Here is a 21163-nt window from a genome sequence, read left to right as displayed (position 1 = left end):
TTGCACCGTGATTTTTTAAGAGTAATTTAAACGTGAGAAACAATACATTTCTAGAAGCAAAACCTTTATTCTTTTAGCATGACATATTTCTTCTTTATTTGATTTAAAACTACTCAGGCCTCCAGGGCTTTTGAGGGAAAAAAATTACTGTATTTCTGAATCTATGAAAATATTTAAAAGAGTAGAGGAGAGAGCTCTTTAAAGAATGGAGGGGGTGGGGCGACTGGGTGGCTCCGTGGGTTAAGCCTCTGCCTTTGGCTCAGGGTCTTGGGATCCCAGGGTCTTGGGATCCCAGGGTCCTGGGATCGAGCCCCGCATCCGCTCTCTGCTCAGCAGAGAGCCTGCTTCCCCCTCTCTCCCTGCCTCTCTGTCTGCTTGTGATCACTCTCTCTGTCAAATAAATTAATCAAATCTTTAAAAAAAAAAAAAAAAGAAGAAAGAAAGAAAGAGAGAGAGAAATAAAGAGAGAAAGAAAGAGAGAGGAAAAGCTTTCTCAGGTGTCCAGAGGATCCAAGAGTCACTTCTAGAAAACTGTCAATGGGGAAACGTATAAAAAAAAGAATTTGAGGAAATTTGGACCAAGGAGTCCCCAAGGCTTCCGCAACAGTTGCTGAAACACTTTCTAAGGTGTCCTGGCAAATTTATAATCCCCAGAAGGCCACACATATTTGCCTGTCAATTTCTTTATCCATTTTGAGATTCATCAGCTGAGTATAATCTTCAGACTTCAATTCGCCAGGTGATACATTCCTTAGAAACCTTTTCCTCGTGCATATAAATACCAAGCTCAATTACGCTCCCAGTCGAGTAAGCAGAAAGGATTGCACATATTTTAATGGGGGTGTTGATTGGCTGCAGCTTCCTGCCCTGGTGTAAAGAGTAATGGGTAAATCTCTGTCTGAGTATAATCCCTAAACCCCGGAATCACGCAAAACGAATCGAGTCTCCTAACATTGCCCAACCGGTGAAAAGATTGCCAAAATTTCCATTAGAGCGCCCTATTTTTAGAGGTTTTGGAATGGGTCTTCAAAACTGCACGCCACAGTACGCCTGTGAGTAAGTTTACACAGGGATCAAAATAAGCATCCTGAGGTCGCAACCCTTCCCAGCTTACGAAGAGATTTAACGCTTTTAAACCTTGATTTTTATAAAAGCCTTAACTTTAAATCTGTTCAACCCGCAAATTAAAAATAAAGACTAAGGGAGATCCCGGCCCAGAGGGAGGTACGGATGGGAGACCCCGGGCGGTTCTCGGGGGCGGCGGAGGGGACAGGTAAGAAGGCAAACAAGGACGGTCCCCGGGGTGGGGAGCCGGGGCAGCGGCGGGGGGCGAGCGCCGCACAGACAGCGGGCTGCAGCCACCGGAGGCGCGCGGGCAAGCGCGGAGGGCACCGGGCAGCCCCGCGCCGGGAGCGCAGCCGCTGCGCGGGGCGCCGGGGGAGGAGCGACGGGGTCCCGGGGGGTTTCCCGCGGCGGCCGCCCGCCGGCCGGCGCCCCGCATCCCGCTCTTCCTCTCCTCACCTGGGAGTCGGAGGCGAACGCAGGGCTACGGCTGGACGCCGGGTCTGTTTCCAGCCCCGCTCGCTGACATGGCGGCCGAAGAGCTGTCACAGAGCCTGCTCGGGTCTCCCGCCGCTCGGGTGGAGGAGACACCTCTTGCCTTCCCGCCCCGCCTCCCTCTGCGCACCCTTCCCCGCTGGCCGGCTGGCGGCGGGCGGCCCGCGACCGCGGAGCATAGAGCTCGAGCGGCTAGAGAGGAAGCGTAGGGGGACGGACTACCATAGAGTACCAGCCCAGCCACAACCCGGATGGTCCGTCTCTCTCTTCGTCCGTCCACTCACAGTCCCCGGGAGGCTCACCCGGACGGAAACGGAAGTGAGAGAAATGGCAAGAAGAAGGGACCGTTCGCATGCGCAGTTTGTAGTGTCTTGTCGCCCCGGGCCTAGTCTGGTTTTGGGGAGATGTTACACGTGGAGTGCTCTGTACGGAGCCGGCTGGCGGTGTGACGCTCTCCGGGGACGTTGGGACAGACCGTAGAGGCTGAAGATGTCGGTCCCGGTGGCAGGGCTCCCCCGGCGGCTGACGCTCTCAGCCTTGGCCGGTGCTGGTCGCTTTTGCGCGTGGGGGTCTGGAGCGACGAGGTGGAGGGGCGTCCCCGCGGGGCACCGCCGGGGCTTGGCTGACCTCCAGCCGAAGCCGGTGCCCCGTCAGGGCTTCAAAGACTCAAACTCGTGGTTGCCCAAGTACCGCTCAGAGCGCAAGAGTTACATAACCAATCCGAACCTGGCCACGACCTTGGTGCGGATCCTGAAGGAAGAGGCGAAAAGCCCTGACCAGCTCTTCCTGGAGTGCAATCCAGGTGAGTCGGCCGGGGACCACCTTTCCTTGGAGTTCATCGCTCGTGCCACCTTCTCTCCACCGCCCGTGGGGGCCCGTTTAAGACATGACCCCTTGGAGCAGCTGGGATGTTCGGTCCCGGTCGTGACACCAGGAAATATTTCCGCAGCGGTTTGCACTTCACGCAGCATTTGATAAAACGTGCTCCTAGATTTTACTGTCTCCTCAAAATACTTGCAAGTCCCTCCCCAAAGAACTTCTGTCTTTCACATACTCCTCCTAGAGATCCTAGCAGGAGGCCTAGAACGTAAGATGTATAGACTTTCTGAAAGGTGCTTTTTTTTTTTTGGTAAAGATTTTATTTTATTTCTTACGTAATCTTTATATCCAACGCGGGGCTCGAACTTATGACCAGGAGATCCAGAGTCGCATGCTCCACCCCCGACACCCCTGCAGAAAGTACTTTTTTTTTTTTTTAAAGGAGCACGGCTTGTCCTGAGTCAGTTCTGTTTAGGTTTGACAGTATCTTTTCCTGGTTAGAGTCCATGAATAAGTGGTATGCTAAAGGCAACTTTGTTTGTTTTTCCTGGGTCAGTAAAACATTGTGATTAAGAGGCTTTGGCTTTGACAGAATAGATTCAAAGCCAAGCAGCATCATTTATCAGTTGTGATGGTAGAGTCAAATGATTTTTATGTAATCCCCAGGTTTCCTGTGTGTAAATGAGGAGTGTAGTATCTTCTTTGGGAATGTTGTGAGGATCAGAATTAAGTAATACGTGTGAAACAGCGACACTAGTCGATATTGAGAAAAGTTGTTTCTTTTGCAAATAAACTTATTCCTTCTGTTAATAACACTAGGTCCTGGAATCCTGACTCAAGCATTGCTTGAAAGCAAGGCCAAGGTGATTGCCCTTGAAAGTAACAGAACTTTTCTTCCACATTTGGAGGTATACTTTTAGTTTCTAAACTAATTTATTGTTCAGCTAGCTATCTTTGAGTATTTAGGGAAGGGAAAATTAAACACCCAATTTATTTTTATAGAATCACTTTGGGGGGCCTTGCTGTAAATATATTTTATCCCTCATGACTAGAACATAGCGTAATTAGTATCATAGAGCTATCAGTGCTTGTTGAATGACTGAAATACTGGAGTTCTGAGACTTGTTCTCTGATTCTGTCTCTGCTGCAGACTCGTTGGGGGACTTTGAACAGTGTGTAACTTGACATCTCTAGGCTTGTTTCCTTATCTCTGGTAGGGTATCCTGTGCCTCTGCTTTCTGTGAACTTAGAATCTAGGTTAACAGGACTATGTTAACTCTGGATTTAGGGTTTCAGAGGCAAGAAAGGTTTGGTATGGTCAAATACAGTAGCATGTGGGGAAAGCATTATCCAAATGGGTTTTTCAGTGAATTCTCCTGCTTATATGGCAGACATATAAGCTTCACTGTTAATGTGAACCAGAAATACCTTGTCTCACCGCCAGCCTCTTCCCTTCTCTTTCCTCTCCCTCCTGAGTCTCTAGATTAGTTTAGGAAATTTGTACTTCTGGTGCCAAATTCCTGAAACCACATATAATGGTATTTAAAAGTGCCGGACAAGGGGCGCCTGGGTGGCTCAATGAGTTAAGCATCTGCCTTTGGCTCGGGTCATGATCTCAGGGTCCTGGGATCGAACCCCGTATTGAGCTCCCTGCTTGGAGGAGAGTCCCTCTGCCTGCCGCTCTCCTTGCTTGTGCTCTCTCAATCTCTGTCAAATAAATAAATCTTCTAAAAAAGTGCAGGGTGACAACAAAAAATTATGAAAATGTCCACCAAATCCAGTTGTTTATTTTTTAAATAAAACGATGCATGTTAGATGGTTGTTATCCTACAACTGACAGATTTGAAAAGAACTAAGGATTTTTTTTTTTTTTTAAGATTTTATTTATTGGGGCGCCTGGGTGGCTCAGTGGGTTAAGCCGCTGCCTTCAGCTCCGGTCATGATCTCGGGGTCCTGGGATCAAGCCCGCTTGGGGCTCTCTGCTCGGCAGGGAGCCTGCTTCCTCCTCTCTCTCTGCCTGCCTCTCTGCATGCTTGTGATCTCTGTCTGTCAAATAAATAAAATCTTTTTGAAAAATTTATTTATTCATTTGAGAGAGAGAGAGCACAAGCAGGGAGAGAGAGAGAGAAGGTGAGCGGAGCAGGGAGCCCAATGTGGGACTGGATCCCAGGACCCTGAGATCATGGCCTGAGCCTAAGGCAGGTGCTTAACCAAGTGAGCCAGTCAGGTGCCCCAGAAATTTAGGGGTTTAGCCAGATTATTTAATTGATGCTGAATCTTCTGGGATCCCAAAAAAGCATGAAGAGAAAAGAACACAAAATTGAAGAAAGATCATGAAGTGTGATTTAGTCACCACAGCCATCTGCAATTTCAATTTCACCTCGGGAATTAGAAACAAAATAGTTTTTATTTTTATCTTTTTATTTATCTATTTATCTATTTATTACGATTTTATTTATTTGACAGATCACAAGTAGGCAGGGGATGGGGAGCAGGCTCCCTACTGAGCGGAGAGCCTGATGCAGGTACTTGATCCCAGGACCTTGGAATCATGACCTGAGCCGAAGGCAGAGGCTTTAACCCACTGAGCCACCCAGGTGCCCCTATTTTGATCTTTTTTAAAAAGGATTAGTTTTGTTTTTGAGGGGCGAGAGAGAGAGAGAGAGAGAGAGAGAGAGAGAGAATCTTTACCAGGTTCCCTGCCCAGCTTAGAGCCTGAGCCAGGGCTCGATCTCAAGACTCTGAGATCATGACCTGAGCTGAAATCAAACAGTTGGACACTCAACTGACTAAGCAATCCAAGTGCCCCAAGGCCTGTGTTTGAAGGTTAATCTGCATGTTCACAAAACAATTAAAAAGCATTAAACTGTCTATTTATGGGCTCCTGGGTGGCTCAGTCCTTGAGCGTCTGCCTTCAGCTCAGGTCATGATCCCAGGGTCCTGGGATCAAACCCCACATCGGTCTCCCTGCTCAGCTAGAAGCTTGCTTCTTCCTCTTCCAGTCCTCCTGCTTGTGTTCCTGCTCTCACTGTCTTTCTCTCTGTCAAATAAATAATAAAATCTTTTTAAAAAATGTCTATTTAGTTTCTTACCAGTAACACAGTAGTTGGCTTTCTTGGAAGATCAAGATTCGTGTTAATTTGAAATCCATGATTCCATGAAAAATGGAATCATGGGGGCTAGAAAGTTCATGACACGCATAAGTTTCCTATAACAAATACAGGAATACTCGTCATAAGTGTTTCTGAAACTGCAGAGTAAACACCAGATCAATCTCTGATCAGATCCAGTCTTTGGTTAGAACTAAGACGATGTTCCAGTTCCAGCTTTCAGCTTCTTTCTAACCCCCCACCCTCTCCCCTCAGCACTAACTTAAGTTCAGCCCTCAGGAGGTATCCACTCTTATTAACCATCATTATGACAGGGAAAAGCCATTCAGATAAGGTTTAATGTGAATTCATCTATTTGCCAGAATAAAAGAGAAATAACCATTTAAGTAGACGTTTTGTTGGGATCCTGGGTGGCTCAGTCAGTTAAGTGTCCAACTCTTGGTTTTGGCTTTGGTCGTGATCTCAGGGTTGTAAGATAAAGCCCTGAGTAGGACTGCTCGCTCAGTGGGGAGTCAGCTTGAAGATTCTCTTCATTTGCCCCTCCCCCTGCTTGTATGTGTGGGTGCATGTGATGTCTCTCTCTGAAATAAATCTTTTAAAAAAATGAAATAAATAGAAGTCTTGTGGCTGTAAATCACAGCTTTTTTTTTTTTTTAAGATTTTATTTATTTATTTGACAGACAAAGATCACAAGTAGGCAGAGAGGCAGGCAGAGAGAGAGGCAGAAGCAGGCTCCCTGGTGAGCAGAGAGCCCAATTCGGGGCTCGATCCCAGGACTCTGGGATCATGACCCAAGCCGAAGGCAGAGGCTTTAACCCACTGAGCCACCCAGGCGCCCCTGTAAATCACAGCTTTAAAGCGGTGCTCTCAGCCTACAATGCTTCTAGCCACCCAGAGTTTTGCTCCTAAAAACTGAAAAAATTTTCAAGGATGATGCTCAACTCAGAATTTTTGTTTAACATTAGAACCCCCACCCTCTCTAATAAAATTCGTAGGGCTCCACATGAACAGTGTTTCAAGCAGGAGCAGTTTTTCTATCTGGATGTGCTAGAGATAAGTTTTCAAATTGTGTTCTGTAATAATAAATCATGATATATTCCTTTTTGGAAATGAGAACTACTGTTGTAGAAAGAGCTGTGCATGTTCAGTTGAAGAGCCCTCAGCTTTTGTGGCAAATGGTGTGGTATTTCAGCAGAGATAGAACTCAGTCTTTTCAAGTCAGGCTGAAGTCAGCCCTAGACATCACTGCTACCCTTCAGGACCCTTGGGCAATTAAGTAATTTAATCTGTTTGACCTTGGTTTTTCTCATATATAAAATAGAGACATTAATGCCCACTGGTAAAGGATCTTGTTGCGGGCGCCTGGGTGGCTCAGTGGGTTAAGCCGCTGCCTTCGGCTCAGGTCATGATCTCGCGTCCCGGGATCGAGTCCCACATCGGGCTCTCTGCTCAGCAGGGAGCCTGCTTCCTCCTCTCTCTCCCTCTGCCTGCTTCTCTGCCTACTTGTGATCTCTGTCTGTCAAATAAATAAATAAAATCTTTAAAAAAAAAAAAAAAGGATCTTGTTGCAATTTGGTTTTATTTTAAACATTTTATTTATTTTAGAGAGAGCGGGGGTGGTGGGGGAGGGGCAGAGGGCAAGGGAGAGAATCACAAGCCGACTCCTGGCTGTGCATGGAGCCCAATGTGGGGCTTGATCTCATGACCCAGAGATCATGACCTGAGCCCTAATCAAGAGCATGCTTGATCAACTGTGTCACCCAGGTGCCCCTCTTGCTGCAATTTAAATAAGATGAACTGTGCTTCCTGGTTTGTTTGTTTTTGTTTTTGTTTTGTTTTTTAATTTTGTTTTTATTTATTTATTTGACAGAGAGAGTGAGAGAGCACAAGCAGGGGGAGCAGAGGGAGAATGAGAAGCAGACACCCCTCTTAGCAGGGAGCCCAATGTGGGACTTGATCCCAGGACCCTGAGATCATGACCTGAGCAAAGGCAGATGCCCAACCATCTGAGCCACCCTGTTGCCCTGTGCTTCCTGGGTTTGAATCCTAAATGCAGTTGGGTTTTTAAATGTGATTTCACTATTATTATAGAACTAAATTATTCTGGAGTTCTGGCTGTTATATCATTTTCCCATTATTGCATGGTATGTAACAGGTGCAAAAACAAAAACATACTTTCAGAATAGGAGTGGGACAAAGTCTGAATGTATACATTCCTTTTACATTTCTATCAAGCCAAAATTCATTAGCTTTTCTTAGTTACAAAGGTTAAAATAGGACTCTTGAATAACTTCTGAGGTTATTTTGTTGCTATCCAAACAGAACAAATTGTAAGAATTTCAAGATAATCTGTTTTAAGATAAGCATCAAGTGAGTGTTCTTTTTCTCTAGCTGTCATAACACCACACTCTGGTTCTCTTCTGTACATTTTTGGCTTATTCCCAGCTTTTCGTGAGACTCTGGAGTTACTCCATCCTCAGGCCTCGTCTTCTGTGCTTCTCTTTAGGGGATCTCATCTGTACCCCTGGCTTTAATAACCTCCAACAAGCAAAATTTTTACCAATTTATAACTTTACCCTGGACTACTCCACTAATCTTCCTGTTCAGGTCTACAGCTTCCCACCTGGCATCTCCACTTCCTATTCTCTGGTTCATGTAAGAGGAATCTCAAACTTCACAGGACCAAAAGTACCTGATTTCTACCCAAGTCTGTTCCTTCCCTAGTCTTTCTCAAGGCTCTCCATAAAAATGATTAGAATTTACTAGATTTAGAAATAAAATAAGATTTATAGGTTGAAATCAAACACTTAAGGAAAATTAGGTTTTTGGAGCACCTGGGTGGCTGTTGGTGAAGCCTCTGCCTGCTTCTCAGGTCATGATTCTGGGAGTCCTGAGATAGAGCCCAGCTTTGGGCTCCCTGCTCAGCGGGGAGTCTGTTTCTCCCTCTCCCTCTGCCCCTACCCCCACCCCCACTCATGAGCATGCACTCTCTTTCAAATAAATACATAAAATCTTTTTAAAAAATAAATAGACATTAAAAATAAAAATTGGGTTTTTTATTTCATAACTTTAAGTTGCAAATTCTTGAAACCTCGGTATATACCAATAGAATTTTCTGTGCATGAGAATCTCAGAATGCATTTTAAGTCCCATTGACCACTTCTGTTTGTTTGTTTGTTTGTTTGTTTGTTTATTGTGTCTTCAAATTATGTTTATGGAGTCTTGTCGCTAACCCTTGCTCTCATTACTAAGATGTCCAGTGCTACAACAGAATGAGCACATCAGGGCAGTGAAAAGATGGAGGTATATCGGACCTCTTTTATGGCAGACAAGGAGCTCTCCTGTATTTGCTTCTGTCTTTAGAAAACATAAATGAAAAATAAAGGGGAAAAGGGAAAGTGACCTACACGATGAGTATAGCCAGGTTCATCTGGTAAAGGACTAATTAAACTCTTCTAGTAAAAACAGGACTGTTAGCATTTCACTTTAATATTTTTATCGTTTTGAGGGCACCTGGGTGGCTCGGTGGGTCAAAGCCTCTGCCTTCTGCTCAGGTCATGATACCAGGGTCCTGAGATCAAGCCCTGTATCAGACTCTGCTCGGCGGGGAGCCTGCTTCCTCCTTTCTCTGCCTGCCTTTCTGCCTACTTGTGATCTCTGTCAAATAAATAAAGAAAATCTTTTAAAAAAAAAATTTTTTTTATAATTTTTTTTCCCCTCTGCTCCGAAGCATCTGACCACAACCAGCAGATGTTGCGGCTCTCTGCCTGGGCCCAGGTGTGGTCTCGCAGTCTCCACTGATACTCCAGGCAGCTGCCACTAAGCAACCAGATGAGTGTGAGGACGCTTTCGACGCTTTCTGAGTAGCTGAAGCCACTGAGAAAAAGTAGAGAAAGTGAGAGGATAAGTGAGAATTTGTTGAAGGTTTTTTGGCTTGGGGGCTTTTTCTCAGTAATATTGTACTTTGATTGCTTTTCAGGCATTAATTAAGTTCTCTTAACTCTTAAGTTTTAGGATAAAGTTTTTGAAGTCGATCTTTGAGTGGGTACAAAGTCTCCCTAACACTGACAGTTTTAAACCTGTTATCTCTGTCTCTCTTCAGGCCCTGCAGAAAGAGATGAATGGAAAACTAGAAGTGGTCTACTGTGACTTCTTTAAAATGGACCCTAGAAATTTTGGAATAGTAAAACCTCCCATTATGATTTCAGAAACGCTTTTTCGGCATTTGGGAATAGAAGCAGTTCCTTGGTCAAAAGGTAATGCGTCCTGCCTGGGTGGTAGAGTGTGTGGACAGGTGCTCTCAGGTGACTGTGGTTTTCGCCTCACATAGACTGAATCCGAGCAATTCCATGGATGGCCATGGAAGATGCCGAGGCGTCATTTTAGTTGATTTTATATAGCTTGTAGAGTTAGTCTGACTCAATAAAATACGATTTTAGGAAAAATTTTAACAATTTACTCGAATATTTTTGCTTGTATTCCTAACAGATACCCCATTAAGAGTAGTTGGAATCTTCCCATCAAAAAATGAGAAAAAGATACTTTGGAAACTTTTATATGACCTGTATTCTTCTACTTCTATATTTAGTTATGGACGAGTAGAACTAAATATGTTTATTACTGAAAAAGAATATGAGGTATGTTGTTACAAGTACTTGATGTACTTGTTTTGGAAGAGTTTTGTGATCTGTCTCTGAGTGGTGTTAATCTGAATGACTTTAACTTGAGCTCATGGCATTTGAGAGTATTAAGATGGATTTTAAATTTTGTAGAGCATTCTTTAGATTCGAGGTTTTTTGTGGTTAAATACACATGACATATTTACTGTTTTAACCATTTTTAAGTGTACAGTTCCATGGCATTAAGTTCACATTGTCATAAAGTGTACCACCATCTATCTCCTCAGCACATTTTTACCATCCCATACAGAATTAAGCATTACTCCTCACCCTGAACCTCTGGTAAACGTTGTCCTACTTTCTGTCTCAATGACTTTGACTATTCTAAGTACTTCAGTATTGTAGTTAGTGTCTGACTGACTTCATTTAGCATAAAGCCTTTATGGTTCATCCAGGTCAAAGCATGTGTTAGAATTTCATTTTCTTTTTAAGGCTGAAAAATACACCATTGCATACGTGTATGTGTGTGTGTGTTTGTGTACATTTATTTATTTTTTACACACAAACATATACACATAGATACATACACCCACCATCTTTTCTTTTTCCATTCATCTGTCAATGGACATTTGAGTTGCTTCTACTTTATTGTTCTTGTGAATGATGCTGCCATGAACTTTGGTGTACAAATACCTCTTCAGTCCCGGCTTTCAGTACTTTTGAGTGTATACCCAGAAGTGGAATTACCGGATCTTATGGCAATACTTTTTTTTTCTTTAAGATTTTTTTTTTATTTGATGGTGGGGGGGCGGTGAGAAAGCATGCAAACAGGGGGAAAGAGAGAATCTTCTTAAGATTTTTTTTTTTTTAGGGGCGCCTGGGTGGCTCAGTGGGTTGGGCCCCTGCCTTCGGCTCAGGTCATGATCTCAGGGTCCTGGGATCGAGTCCCGCATCGGGCTCTCTGCTCAGCAGGGAGCCTGCTTCTCTCTCTCTGCCTACTTGTGGTCTCTGTCAAATAAATAAATAAAATCTTTAAAAAAAAAAAAGAATTTAAAAAAAAATTTGTTTGTTTGTTTGTTTTTTGTGGAGAGAGCGAGAACACAGAGTGTGAGAGAGAGAAGCAGACTCCTGCTGAGCAGGGAGTCCAACCTGGGGCTTGATTCCAGGACCCCTAGATTATGACCTGAGCCAAAGGCAGATGTTTGTTTAATCTACTAAGCCAACCAATCACTCCAATACTATTTTTAATTTTTTTTTTAATTTTGTAATTTTCTAAGGACCCACCCTACTATTTTCCATATTGTCTGTACCATTTTATATTCCTACCAGGAATGCACAAGAGTTTCAATTTCCCATGCTCTCCCCAACACTTGTTTCCTGTTTTGTTTTGTTTTGTTTTTAATACCTGTTGTAGTGCTTTGATTTGACTGGTGATGTGGAACATCTTTTCATGTGCTTATAGACTGTATATCATCTTTGGAGGAATGTCTATGAAAGTCCTTTGCCCTTTTCTTTGTGTTGTTTTTTTGTTTTTTCTGTTGAGTTTAAGGAGTTATTTCTATATTTTCAGTATTAACCCGTGCTCAGATATGTGATTTGCATATATTTTTTCCCCGTTTATGAGTTGCTGTTTCACACTGTTGTGTCCTTTGAGTCCCAAAGTTTTTAATTTTGATGAAGTCCAGTTTGTCTATTTTTTCTTTTTGTTGCCTGTGCTTTTGGTGTCATAGCTAAGAAGTCACTGTCAAATCCAATGTCATGAAGCCTTTTTTTCTTACGTTTCCTTCTAAGAGTTTTATAATTTCAGCTTTTATATTCTGGTCTTTGATCCATCTTGAATTACTTTTTTTTAATGGTGTTGGGTAGGGGTCCAACTTCATTCTTTTGCATATGGGTATCCAGTTTTCCCAGCATCTTTTGTTGAAAAGACTGTCCCCCATCAAATGGCCTTGGTACCATTGTCAAAACATCATTAGTCATACACATGAGGGTCTGTTTCTGGATGTTCTATTTCATTGCATTAGGCTATTCAGTGTCTCTTGAGATTCCATATGAATTTTAGGATGGATTTTCCTGTTTCTGTGGAAAAAAACATTGTTGGAATTTTGATATGGATTGCATTGACTCTGTCGATCACTTTGGGTAGTACTGACACTTAAACATTGGTCAGTCTTCCAATCTGAACACATGTTGTTTTCCATTTGTGTTTAATATTTTTCTTTGGTGTTTTGTAGTTTTCAGTGTACAAGTCTTTCTCCTCCTTCTTTAAATTGATTCCTAAGTATTTTACTCTTTTGGATGTTGTTATAAATGGAGTTGTTTCCTCAATTTTACTTTTTAGATTATTCATTGTTAGTGTATAGAAATATGATTGACTTTTGTGTGATTTTTATATCCTTCAACTGTTAAAATACATGCTGATTTCATGTATTTTAACAGGGATATTTAGAGTTTTTTAGACTCTACTCTCTGAAATTAAAGAGCCTTCTGAAGTTCTTTATAAAATGTCTTGAGAGTAATGTTTCTTTTCTGCTCAGAATGCTTCACATTTATCAATCTTCTAATCCATAGTAACATGAGATGCTCCTGTGTATGTAGGAGTTATGGGTTAGGGTAGTGGAATAAGAAATGAAAGGGTGATTTACTCACCAAGACTCAGTAAAGAAATAGTGACTGTCCGTGGAAAGCATCAGGGGACTCAGAACCTTGAGGCTGTACATACATTATATACATGAAGGATTGCGAGAAGAGGAGCCTGGGTGGCTCAGGCAGTTAAGTATCTGCCTTCAGCTCTGGGATCGAGCCCCAAATAGGGCTCCCTGCTCAGTGGGGAGCCTGCTTCTCCCTCTCCCTCTGCCTGCCACTCCCACTGCTTGTGCATGCTCTCTCTCTGCCAAATAAATAAATAAAATATTTTTTTTAAAAAAAAAGATTGCAAGAAGAGAAACGGGTAACACTTCATCAGTTTTTATCTTGCTACTGGGGAAATGTTTTAGTGCTGTCTTTACCATGGACCTTTTCATGTGTCGTTTTTAGTGTCCTGTCCTGTTCTCATTCACTGTGGAAACTCATTCACTGTGGAAACTGCTCGTCCTTCACGTGTCAGCCTGAATAATTCTTGACTCAAAATTTACTAGCCCACTTGATACATACTTCTGACCTACACTTGTCCTTCTCCAGAGTCATTGTACATTTTTGTTTCATTTTTTTTCTTTAATAAGATTTTGCCCTGATGGGGGCTTGGCTAAAGGAAATCAGTCTCACATACATTATATTTTAAGTGTACATGATGATATATTTCAGTATGGAAGTTTAAAAGGATTTTCTCTTCTTTGAAATGGTTACGGTTAAGATTTTCAATTCAAATTTTCTTTAATTTCTAAATATTATTAAGATATGACTTTTAAGATTCAGAATTATGTTTTGATTGCTTATGGTTATGCAAACATGTAACTTTTATTTTCCCTTTACTAGAAACTGGTGGCAAATCCCCAAAATCCACACTTGTATCAAGCATTAAGTGTGCTCTGGCAAGTAGCTTGTAATATTAAGCTTCTGCATGTGGTGAGTAAAATTGCAAAAGAGAACTTGATTTTTATCTTTTATTATTTATTTTTTAAATTTTATTTTATTTAAATTCAGTTAATAAACTTAGAATGTATTACTAGTTTCAGAGGTAGAGTTCAGTGATTCTTCAGTTATATAAAACACCCAGTGCTCATTACATCACGTGTCTTCCTTAATGACCATCACCCAGTTACCCCAGCCCACCAGCCCTTAACTTAATTGTTTTTTAAAGAGGCTATATTTTTTGACCAGGAAATGGAGAAAAATGAAAAATTAATTTTATTATTTTCCCCAGCTATTGAAGATAATAGAGTAAGATAACTTGGTGCTTATGTTTTTGTCACAAATGTTTATATTTTTCTCTGATTATAAAATTAATATATGCTCATTATAAAAATTTAAGACAAGAAAGAAAGAGAGAGGGAAAGAAGAAAAGAATTTTAAAGACTCATCACTACAATTCCACCACCCAGAGGTCACTATTGACATTTGTGGCCTATTTGTAGCCTTTTATTTTTCCTGTGTTTTGTTTTGTTTTGTTTTCTTTAAATAGTAAAGATTATATTATTTTGTATCTTATTTTTCTTCACTTAATAGCTAATACAAGGGTTTTTTTCCTCTTATCACTAGACATTTTTCCTAAGTTTTCAGTGGCCAGTTAAAAACCTCATTATAGGGGCACCCGGGTAGCTCAGTCATTAAGCGTCTGCCTTTGGCTCAGGTCATGATCCCAGAGTCCTGGGATCGAGCACTGCATCGGGCTCCCAACTCAGCAGAAAGTCTGCTTCTCCCTCTCCCAGTCCCCCTGCTTGTGTTCCCTCTCTCGCTGTGTCGCTGTCAAATAAATAAATAAAATATTTTAAAATTAATTAATCAACTAATTAATTAATTCATCATGTGTATCTCCATGTAGTCCCTTCAGTGTTGTTATCCAGAAGCCAGTTAAGCCCCTCAGTGTGCATACTTAGTCATTAGAATGTTACTCATTTAATCTTAGCTTTTGTTCCAATTCTGTTTTTTCCTCCAATGCATGAGGTTCTTAGATTGAGTCTCTGTTCCTTGTCCTTAGTATCTGTTATGCCTATACTGTTTTTCCTGTATTCCCAGATCTTTTCACATTTGTGTTCACAACACTGACCCTGCATTTGTACGATGTAACGTTGGTACTGCCGTGCTTGGTGTCCCTCATCTTTTGTTACCTCAGTGATCTCTCATTCTGTTGCTTTTTATCTGGGCCTCCCTCCTCTCCTTATCGGCTAGTTTCTTCATAAAGGACTCCTGAGGACTTTAGCTTTCTGTAGAGTCTTCTCTTTTTTTGTTCTGTAGTATTTATTTTCAAAGGCCCAGTGTTGACTTTTGCCATTTATTAATGTCAGTGTTGATTTGATGGCCCCTAATCTGATTATGAAAATATGGAAATCTTAGCTGTTAAGCCAACTTAAGGATCTATTTGTGTAATTATATTAAGGATGATACTCTATCTAAGTAAGTAAGAGATCAGCAATGTCAGGATAGCCCTTTGATTCTCCTCTACTTATCTTAAAAAAAAGAGGAAGTGACATCTGGGTGGCTAAGTGGGTTGTTCCTCTGCCATCGGCTCAGATCGTAATCTCAAGGTCCTGGGATTGAGCCCCACATTGGGATCTCTACTCCGCAGAGAGCCTCCTTCCCCCACCCCCTCTGCCTGCCTCTCTGCCTACTTGTGTTCTCTGTCTGTCAGAGAAAGAGAGAAAGAAGAGGAAAGGTTATGATTTAACTATTCCATGTTGTTTTTCTTAAGTCCAGTTAGAATGGTGACTTGAATTTAATTCATTCTGTTGTTTAGAGGCAGTAATAATTCAGGACACTTTGAAGAGAACTAAAATGTTTTTGGTTTTGTTTACCTTCCCTCAAGGAGCCTTGGTCCTCGTTTGGCGTATACCGCCACAGTGGGGGACAGGAAAAGTTGAAGAATAAGGTAAGAATGAATACCCTTTTCTTTTCCCTCTAAATGGAACATCCTGGTTTTGTTTTGTTTTGTTTTGTTTTTTTAAGATTGTCTGGTATTCTGTATTTATTTAAATATCTACTTTAACAATATTTGGAAATGTTCTTTCAAACCTACCTTACTGCTTTTAATAAATTCAAATTATTTTGGAGGAGAATTGTAATTTTCAGCTGATTATTCAGCAGATACTAGAGTAATAGGCGCAAACAGAATTTGACTTCCATCTCTATCTCTTAAAATGAGGATACATCCCAAGTTTGGAAAATACAGTCATCTAATACATTGTTCATCTAATTTGATAAACTAAAGATGTAATTTTAAAAGTCAGAGGTGTGTCGTATTACTGTTATTACTGTTTATAATGATTGTGTTCATAAACCGGTATGTCTTATTTCTTACCCAGAAGTTGAGGCTTTTGTTTGTGTTTTCCCCTTTTTATAGAACCAAAGTGTTGATATTATAAAGTGATCTTCTGTTTACTTTATATCAGGGGGACTTGTAGCAAAATTGGAATGAAGTAGCTGAATTTTAAAAAACAATCCAAAGTTTAACTTCAGTCTGAAAGGCCCCATTTGCCTACTTACTTCAGTTTTTATTCTCATTCTTGCCACTGAAAGAAAAAAAAGAAAGCGATCGATTTAAAAATGATCTGACTTTTCAGTGGTCATTGTTGTGATCACTGAGGTTTTAGCTCTATTTCACTCTCCATAAGCATATTTTTGTAGCGTCACAAGATAGAATCAGAGTAATTTATTTTGGCTTAAGTCCATTAGGAACTTATCCAAATGTCCGCAAAGTAAAAATTCCTATATATCACAAACTATCATTTTTTCACTGACGAGAGCAAAAACTAAAAAAGGTTTTTTTGGCTAACTTAAACATACAGACTTTTTTTTTTTTTTTTAAAGGTTTTATTTATTTATTTGACAGAGAGGATCACAAGTAGGCAGAGAGGCAAGCAGAGAGAGAGGAGGAAGCAGGCTCCCTGCCAAGCAGAGAACCCGACGCGGGGCTCGATCCCAGGACCCTGAGATCATGACCTGAGCCGAAGGCAGAGGCTTAACCCACTGAGTCACCCAGGTCCCCAAACATACAGACTTTAGGGGTGAAAGGAAGATAACCAGACGCCATGTTTCCTGAGAGAATTGGATTCAGATGTTCCACCTGTGTCTCTGATACCAGCATGCTCTTAATTGCTGCAGAGTCACTTTGAGACATTTAACAGTTTTCAGAGCACGTTATTCTTATTTCCATCCAAGTTGTTCTGGATTTTCCACTTTTTGGAAGCCATATTTTTATCACTGGAACTTTTTTCCTAAGCTACAAATAGCTATCCATTTAACACCAAGACAGTTTTTTCTTCCCTATTTATCAAGTCTGTTATCTGTAACTACAAAGCTATCCACCAGTTTCCCTTTTTTTTTAATTAATTAGTTAATTTTTAAATAACTGGGGTTGCCCAACCTGGGGCTTGCACTCACAACCCCAAAGAATTACATGCTCTACCAACTGAGCCTGCCAGGTACCCCCGCCAGCTTGCTTTTTGAAGTCCCCTTCAAAACTCTTATTAACAACAACATACAACACTTTATGGTATGAGGTTATCTCCCTCTCTAATTAATAATTACTAAATATTTTTTGAATTTCATTATCTTCCTTTTTTTTTTTTTTTTAAACTAATTCCTTCAACTGTAAGCATCCAAAACTAGAAACGAAAATTATTGAAAGTTTCCTTTTCAGGCAATAGGTCTTCCACAAAGAGTATATATACTAAAAAAAGTGTATGTACATACATATGTGTGTGTATATGTAGTTAGAGAAATAAATAAGGGATCACTAGCTAATATATGAGATTTCCAAAGGACTTAACGTAAGGCCTCTGTGCTTTCTGAGGGGTAATTTCTGAGGGAAAAGACATCTTAACCTTACATTAAGGCATGTGCTTTTTTTTTTTTTTTTTAAGATTTTATTTATTTGTCAGAGAGAGGGAGAGAGAGCGAGCACAGGCAGACAGAATGGCAGGCAGAGGCAGAGGGAGAAGCAGGCTCCCTGCCAAGCAAGGAGCCCGATGTGGGACTCGATCCCAGGACGCCGGGATCATGACCTGAGCCGAAGGCAGCTGCTTAACCAACTGAGCCACCCAGGCGTCCCAAGGCATGTGCTTTTTAAAGAAATCCAAATATGGTACACTAGAGCAGGTTAGCTGATTTTCTCAGTAAAGGGCCAAGCAGCAAATGTTGTATGCTTTATAGCCCACATAATAGCCTCTGTCTTATTCCTTGTTTTTGCTTTTTGTTTTTCTTTTTTTTTTCTTTTTTTTTTTTTTTTCTTTAAACAATGATTTACAAAGGTAAAAACCATTCTTAGATCCAGACTATACAAAAACAGGCAGGCCGTGAACCATAGTTCATAACCCCATAGTTTTTTAAATATCCAAGGGAAAATTATAAGTCAATAATGCCTTTTTATCCTTAGGTTCTGGTGTTGTGTCTCAAATATAGAAGAAATTCCATACGTGTTAGTGTACTGGTTGGGATTTGATTTTAGCCTTCTTCAAAGTTAATAAGCTGTTACTCGTCCATGGATACTGCCCACAGATAGACTCCTGGATCACACAAAGGACTTTACTGCCCCCACCTCCCATGGGGTAACGTGATGTTCCTCAGTACATGCTGGGGCTTGCATTGAAGCTCAAACACAGAGCTGGGAGAATCCACTTCTTTTATAGCAAACATGAAGCATGCTTCTCTTTGTCCTTGATAGAGCCATTATCTCACCCCTCATGGTGGCCTGCTGCAGACAACCCAGAGAAACTGCCCAGGTGAACAGTGCTTAGGGCCTTGCATTCTAGGCACACCCAGCAAGAGTGTACAGGAGCGCTCAGAGTGTATGGTAGTTGTCCCTTCCAACAACTAGCTTGAATGAGTAAGCAAACCCCCTCTTGCTCTGGTAGTATTTTATGACTAACACTATTTTCTTCTCTTTCCAGAATCCATTAGCACAAACAGATAAACAAGTAGAAGAAAACATGTGTTTAATTCAACTGACTCCTCTTGAGAATTTATTTACAGAAAATTTAACATCTGTTAACTATGATATATTTTTTCACATGTTAAAGCAGTGTTTTATGAAGCGCAATTTCAGACTAATGGACCATTTACAGTAAGTAAGAAGAATAAAAGCAAGTATAAAAGCAATTTAATAGAAGAATCATACTTTCATGTTAAAGGTCTATCTTCTGGATCTTGTCTATATCTTGAGTAACAGAGTCAGGTACCATGTTGTCACTCATCTGTTTCTTCACAACACTTCCTTCCCCGGTGCACATTTTAAGAAAAATAAAATTCAGTTTTCCATATAGTCCTATATTCTTGATATTTTCATTTTCATTTAAATAGGCTATTTTAAATGAAAATATCAAGAACATAGGAAATTGGGACACTTGGGTGGCTCAGTCAGTTGAGCTTCTGACTCGATTTCAGCTCAGGTCTTGATCTTGGGGTTGTGAGTTCAAGCTCTACCTGGAGCCTACCTTAAAAAAAAAGACTATAGGAAATTAAGCAGTAAATAGGTAAAATGTGGTGAAAAATTGTTTAAAATTCCCTTGGTGATCTCTGAATTAAAAGCATGTTTACACCTGTCACCAGGATTCCATTCAAAATCAAAAGATATTGGAAATAGTTTCCACCAACATATGAAACTTGTTCAGTTGTTATTGTCAGAGGCTCACTGATGGTTTCTTGCCAGGCTAATAAATAAGGCAGTTTTCTACTTTATAATTTATTCACCAGTAATTATTACATGAAGGGGTAAAAACTGTTCCGTCTTCGAAATCTGCTGGATTCCAGTTTCTGCTGTTTGTACTTACTGAACTATTCCATGGACCTAAATGGAGTTAAGATTGTTTTTGCAAAGAGAGTTAACAGATGAAAGAGGTAGGCAGAATATTTTCGAAGGGCAATATTAAACTAGAATGTTGTTTTAGAATTGAGAATGTGTTAAAGCCCAAATTTGCTTTTTTCGTGACAGGTAAGCCGTGAAACTTTAGAAATGATAATAAAAGCTATACATTATATGCAAGCTCTTAAAACAAATAAGATTAATTATATATCCATAAGTTATACATTTTATCTTTTTTTTTTTTAAAGGTTTTATTTATTTATTTGACAGAGATCACAAGTAGACAGAGAAGCAGGCAGAGAGAGAGGAGGAAGCAGGTTCTCTGCTGAGCAGAGAGCCTGATGCGGGGCTTGATTCCAGGACTCTGGGATCATGACCTAAGCCGAAGGCAGAGGCTTTAACCCACTGAGCCACCCATGCGCCCCTAAGTTAAGCATTTTAAATGGGGCATAGAAACCATTTCTACCAATATTTACTGCGATTATAAAAAGGAATTAAGCAGATTTACTTTGTGTTTCGTTTGCAGGTTATTGAGTCCAGTTAATGCAACGGCTATATTGAAGGAAATGGGGAAACATGGAGACATGAAAATAACAGATCTGTACCCTCAAGACTTTAAACAGCTTTTTGAAACTATAGAGTATTTCAAAGAATCTTGTAGGTGGCTATTCGATGATTGCATGGAAGAAATGATCGTGTAGGGTACTTGACTGCCCACACATTAGCTGGAGCCATTGGTTTATTTGGAAGTTACGGCACAGATGGGAGAGAACTAAGTTTGAAAAGCTTCCAGTCTTTCAACAGAAGATAACTATTCTTGTTTTGCAGATTGGGCAGGTAATTTCTTTTGAAGGTGATACTTTTAGCAAATTAGATAAAACCATGGCTGCTATTTCATTCACAAAAAATAAAATGAAAACTTCTTTTAATTGTGGATTTGATTAGATTGCATTTGTTTTGTTTTAAATTCCTATCAACTGTGGACATACTGCTAGTTGTAGAATATTGCCAGATAAAACTTAGTTTTAAAAAATCCCTTTGGCCAAGGGTGTTTGGCTGGCTCAGTCAGTAGTGTGACTTGATCTCAGGGTTGTGAGTTTAAGCCCCACGTTGGGTGTAGAGCTTACTTTAAAAAAGAAAATCCCTTTGTCCAAATACCTTACATTGAATTAACTTAAATATTCCACTTTCACTGTTGATTTTTGCTTCCTCCTGGAGGGCAAAAGAATTTGTACATTGTTAAGCTTAGAAAGTAAATTAAAATGGTTTTAAGTGGTTTGTTTATTTTTCAGGTTGTTCAATTATATTGTCCAGTACTGTACAATAAAATTATTTCAATTTTAATATGGCTTATACTTTTTAGAAATTAAAATATTTTAAGTAATAAGATATTGTGTTTTGTTGGTCTCTAATGAAATACTATTGAACCTAAGTTATTCACTTTAAATTCTGTTGTGTACAGTCAGTGTGCTTTTTTTAGTGAGTAACTCGATTTGTTTTATTCGAAAGTTGCTTAAATTTTTGTTCTCAAGAAAGTTCATCTGCGTTAGACCTTTACATGAACCTAAATGGAATTAAGAATGTTTTCTTAGGGGCTCTTGGGT

General features: G+C 40.5%; 2 protein-coding genes across 2 annotated transcripts in view; one reads left to right on the top strand and one right to left on the bottom strand.

The window, feature by feature from the left end:
• Nucleotides 1–1779, bottom strand: part of CNST (consortin, connexin sorting protein) — a 113737-nt gene extending 111958 nt beyond the window's left edge. The window contains exon 1 of the mRNA XM_032317524.1: nucleotides 1522–1779. The gene's annotated coding sequence lies outside the window, so the exon portion shown is untranslated. The remainder of the gene's footprint in view (nucleotides 1–1521) is intronic.
• A 122-nt stretch (nucleotides 1780–1901) lies between these two features.
• Nucleotides 1902–20948, top strand: TFB2M (transcription factor B2, mitochondrial). Its single transcript, XM_032317527.1, has 8 exons — nucleotides 1902–2359; nucleotides 3196–3284; nucleotides 9589–9742; nucleotides 9975–10123; nucleotides 13580–13669; nucleotides 15567–15629; nucleotides 18649–18821; nucleotides 20086–20948. The coding sequence occupies exons 1-8, from the start codon at nucleotides 2047–2049 to the stop codon at nucleotides 20258–20260; spliced, it is 1206 nt and encodes a 401-aa protein (XP_032173418.1). The 5' UTR covers nucleotides 1902–2046; the 3' UTR covers nucleotides 20261–20948.
• Nucleotides 20949–21163: the final 215 nt, after the last annotated feature.

Source organism: Mustela erminea, chromosome 17 (genome assembly GCF_009829155.1).
Source record: "Mustela erminea isolate mMusErm1 chromosome 17, mMusErm1.Pri, whole genome shotgun sequence".
In the NCBI taxonomy this organism is placed as follows: domain Eukaryota; kingdom Metazoa; phylum Chordata; class Mammalia; order Carnivora; family Mustelidae; genus Mustela; species Mustela erminea.
This window is presented reverse-complemented; position numbering and strand designations above follow the sequence as displayed.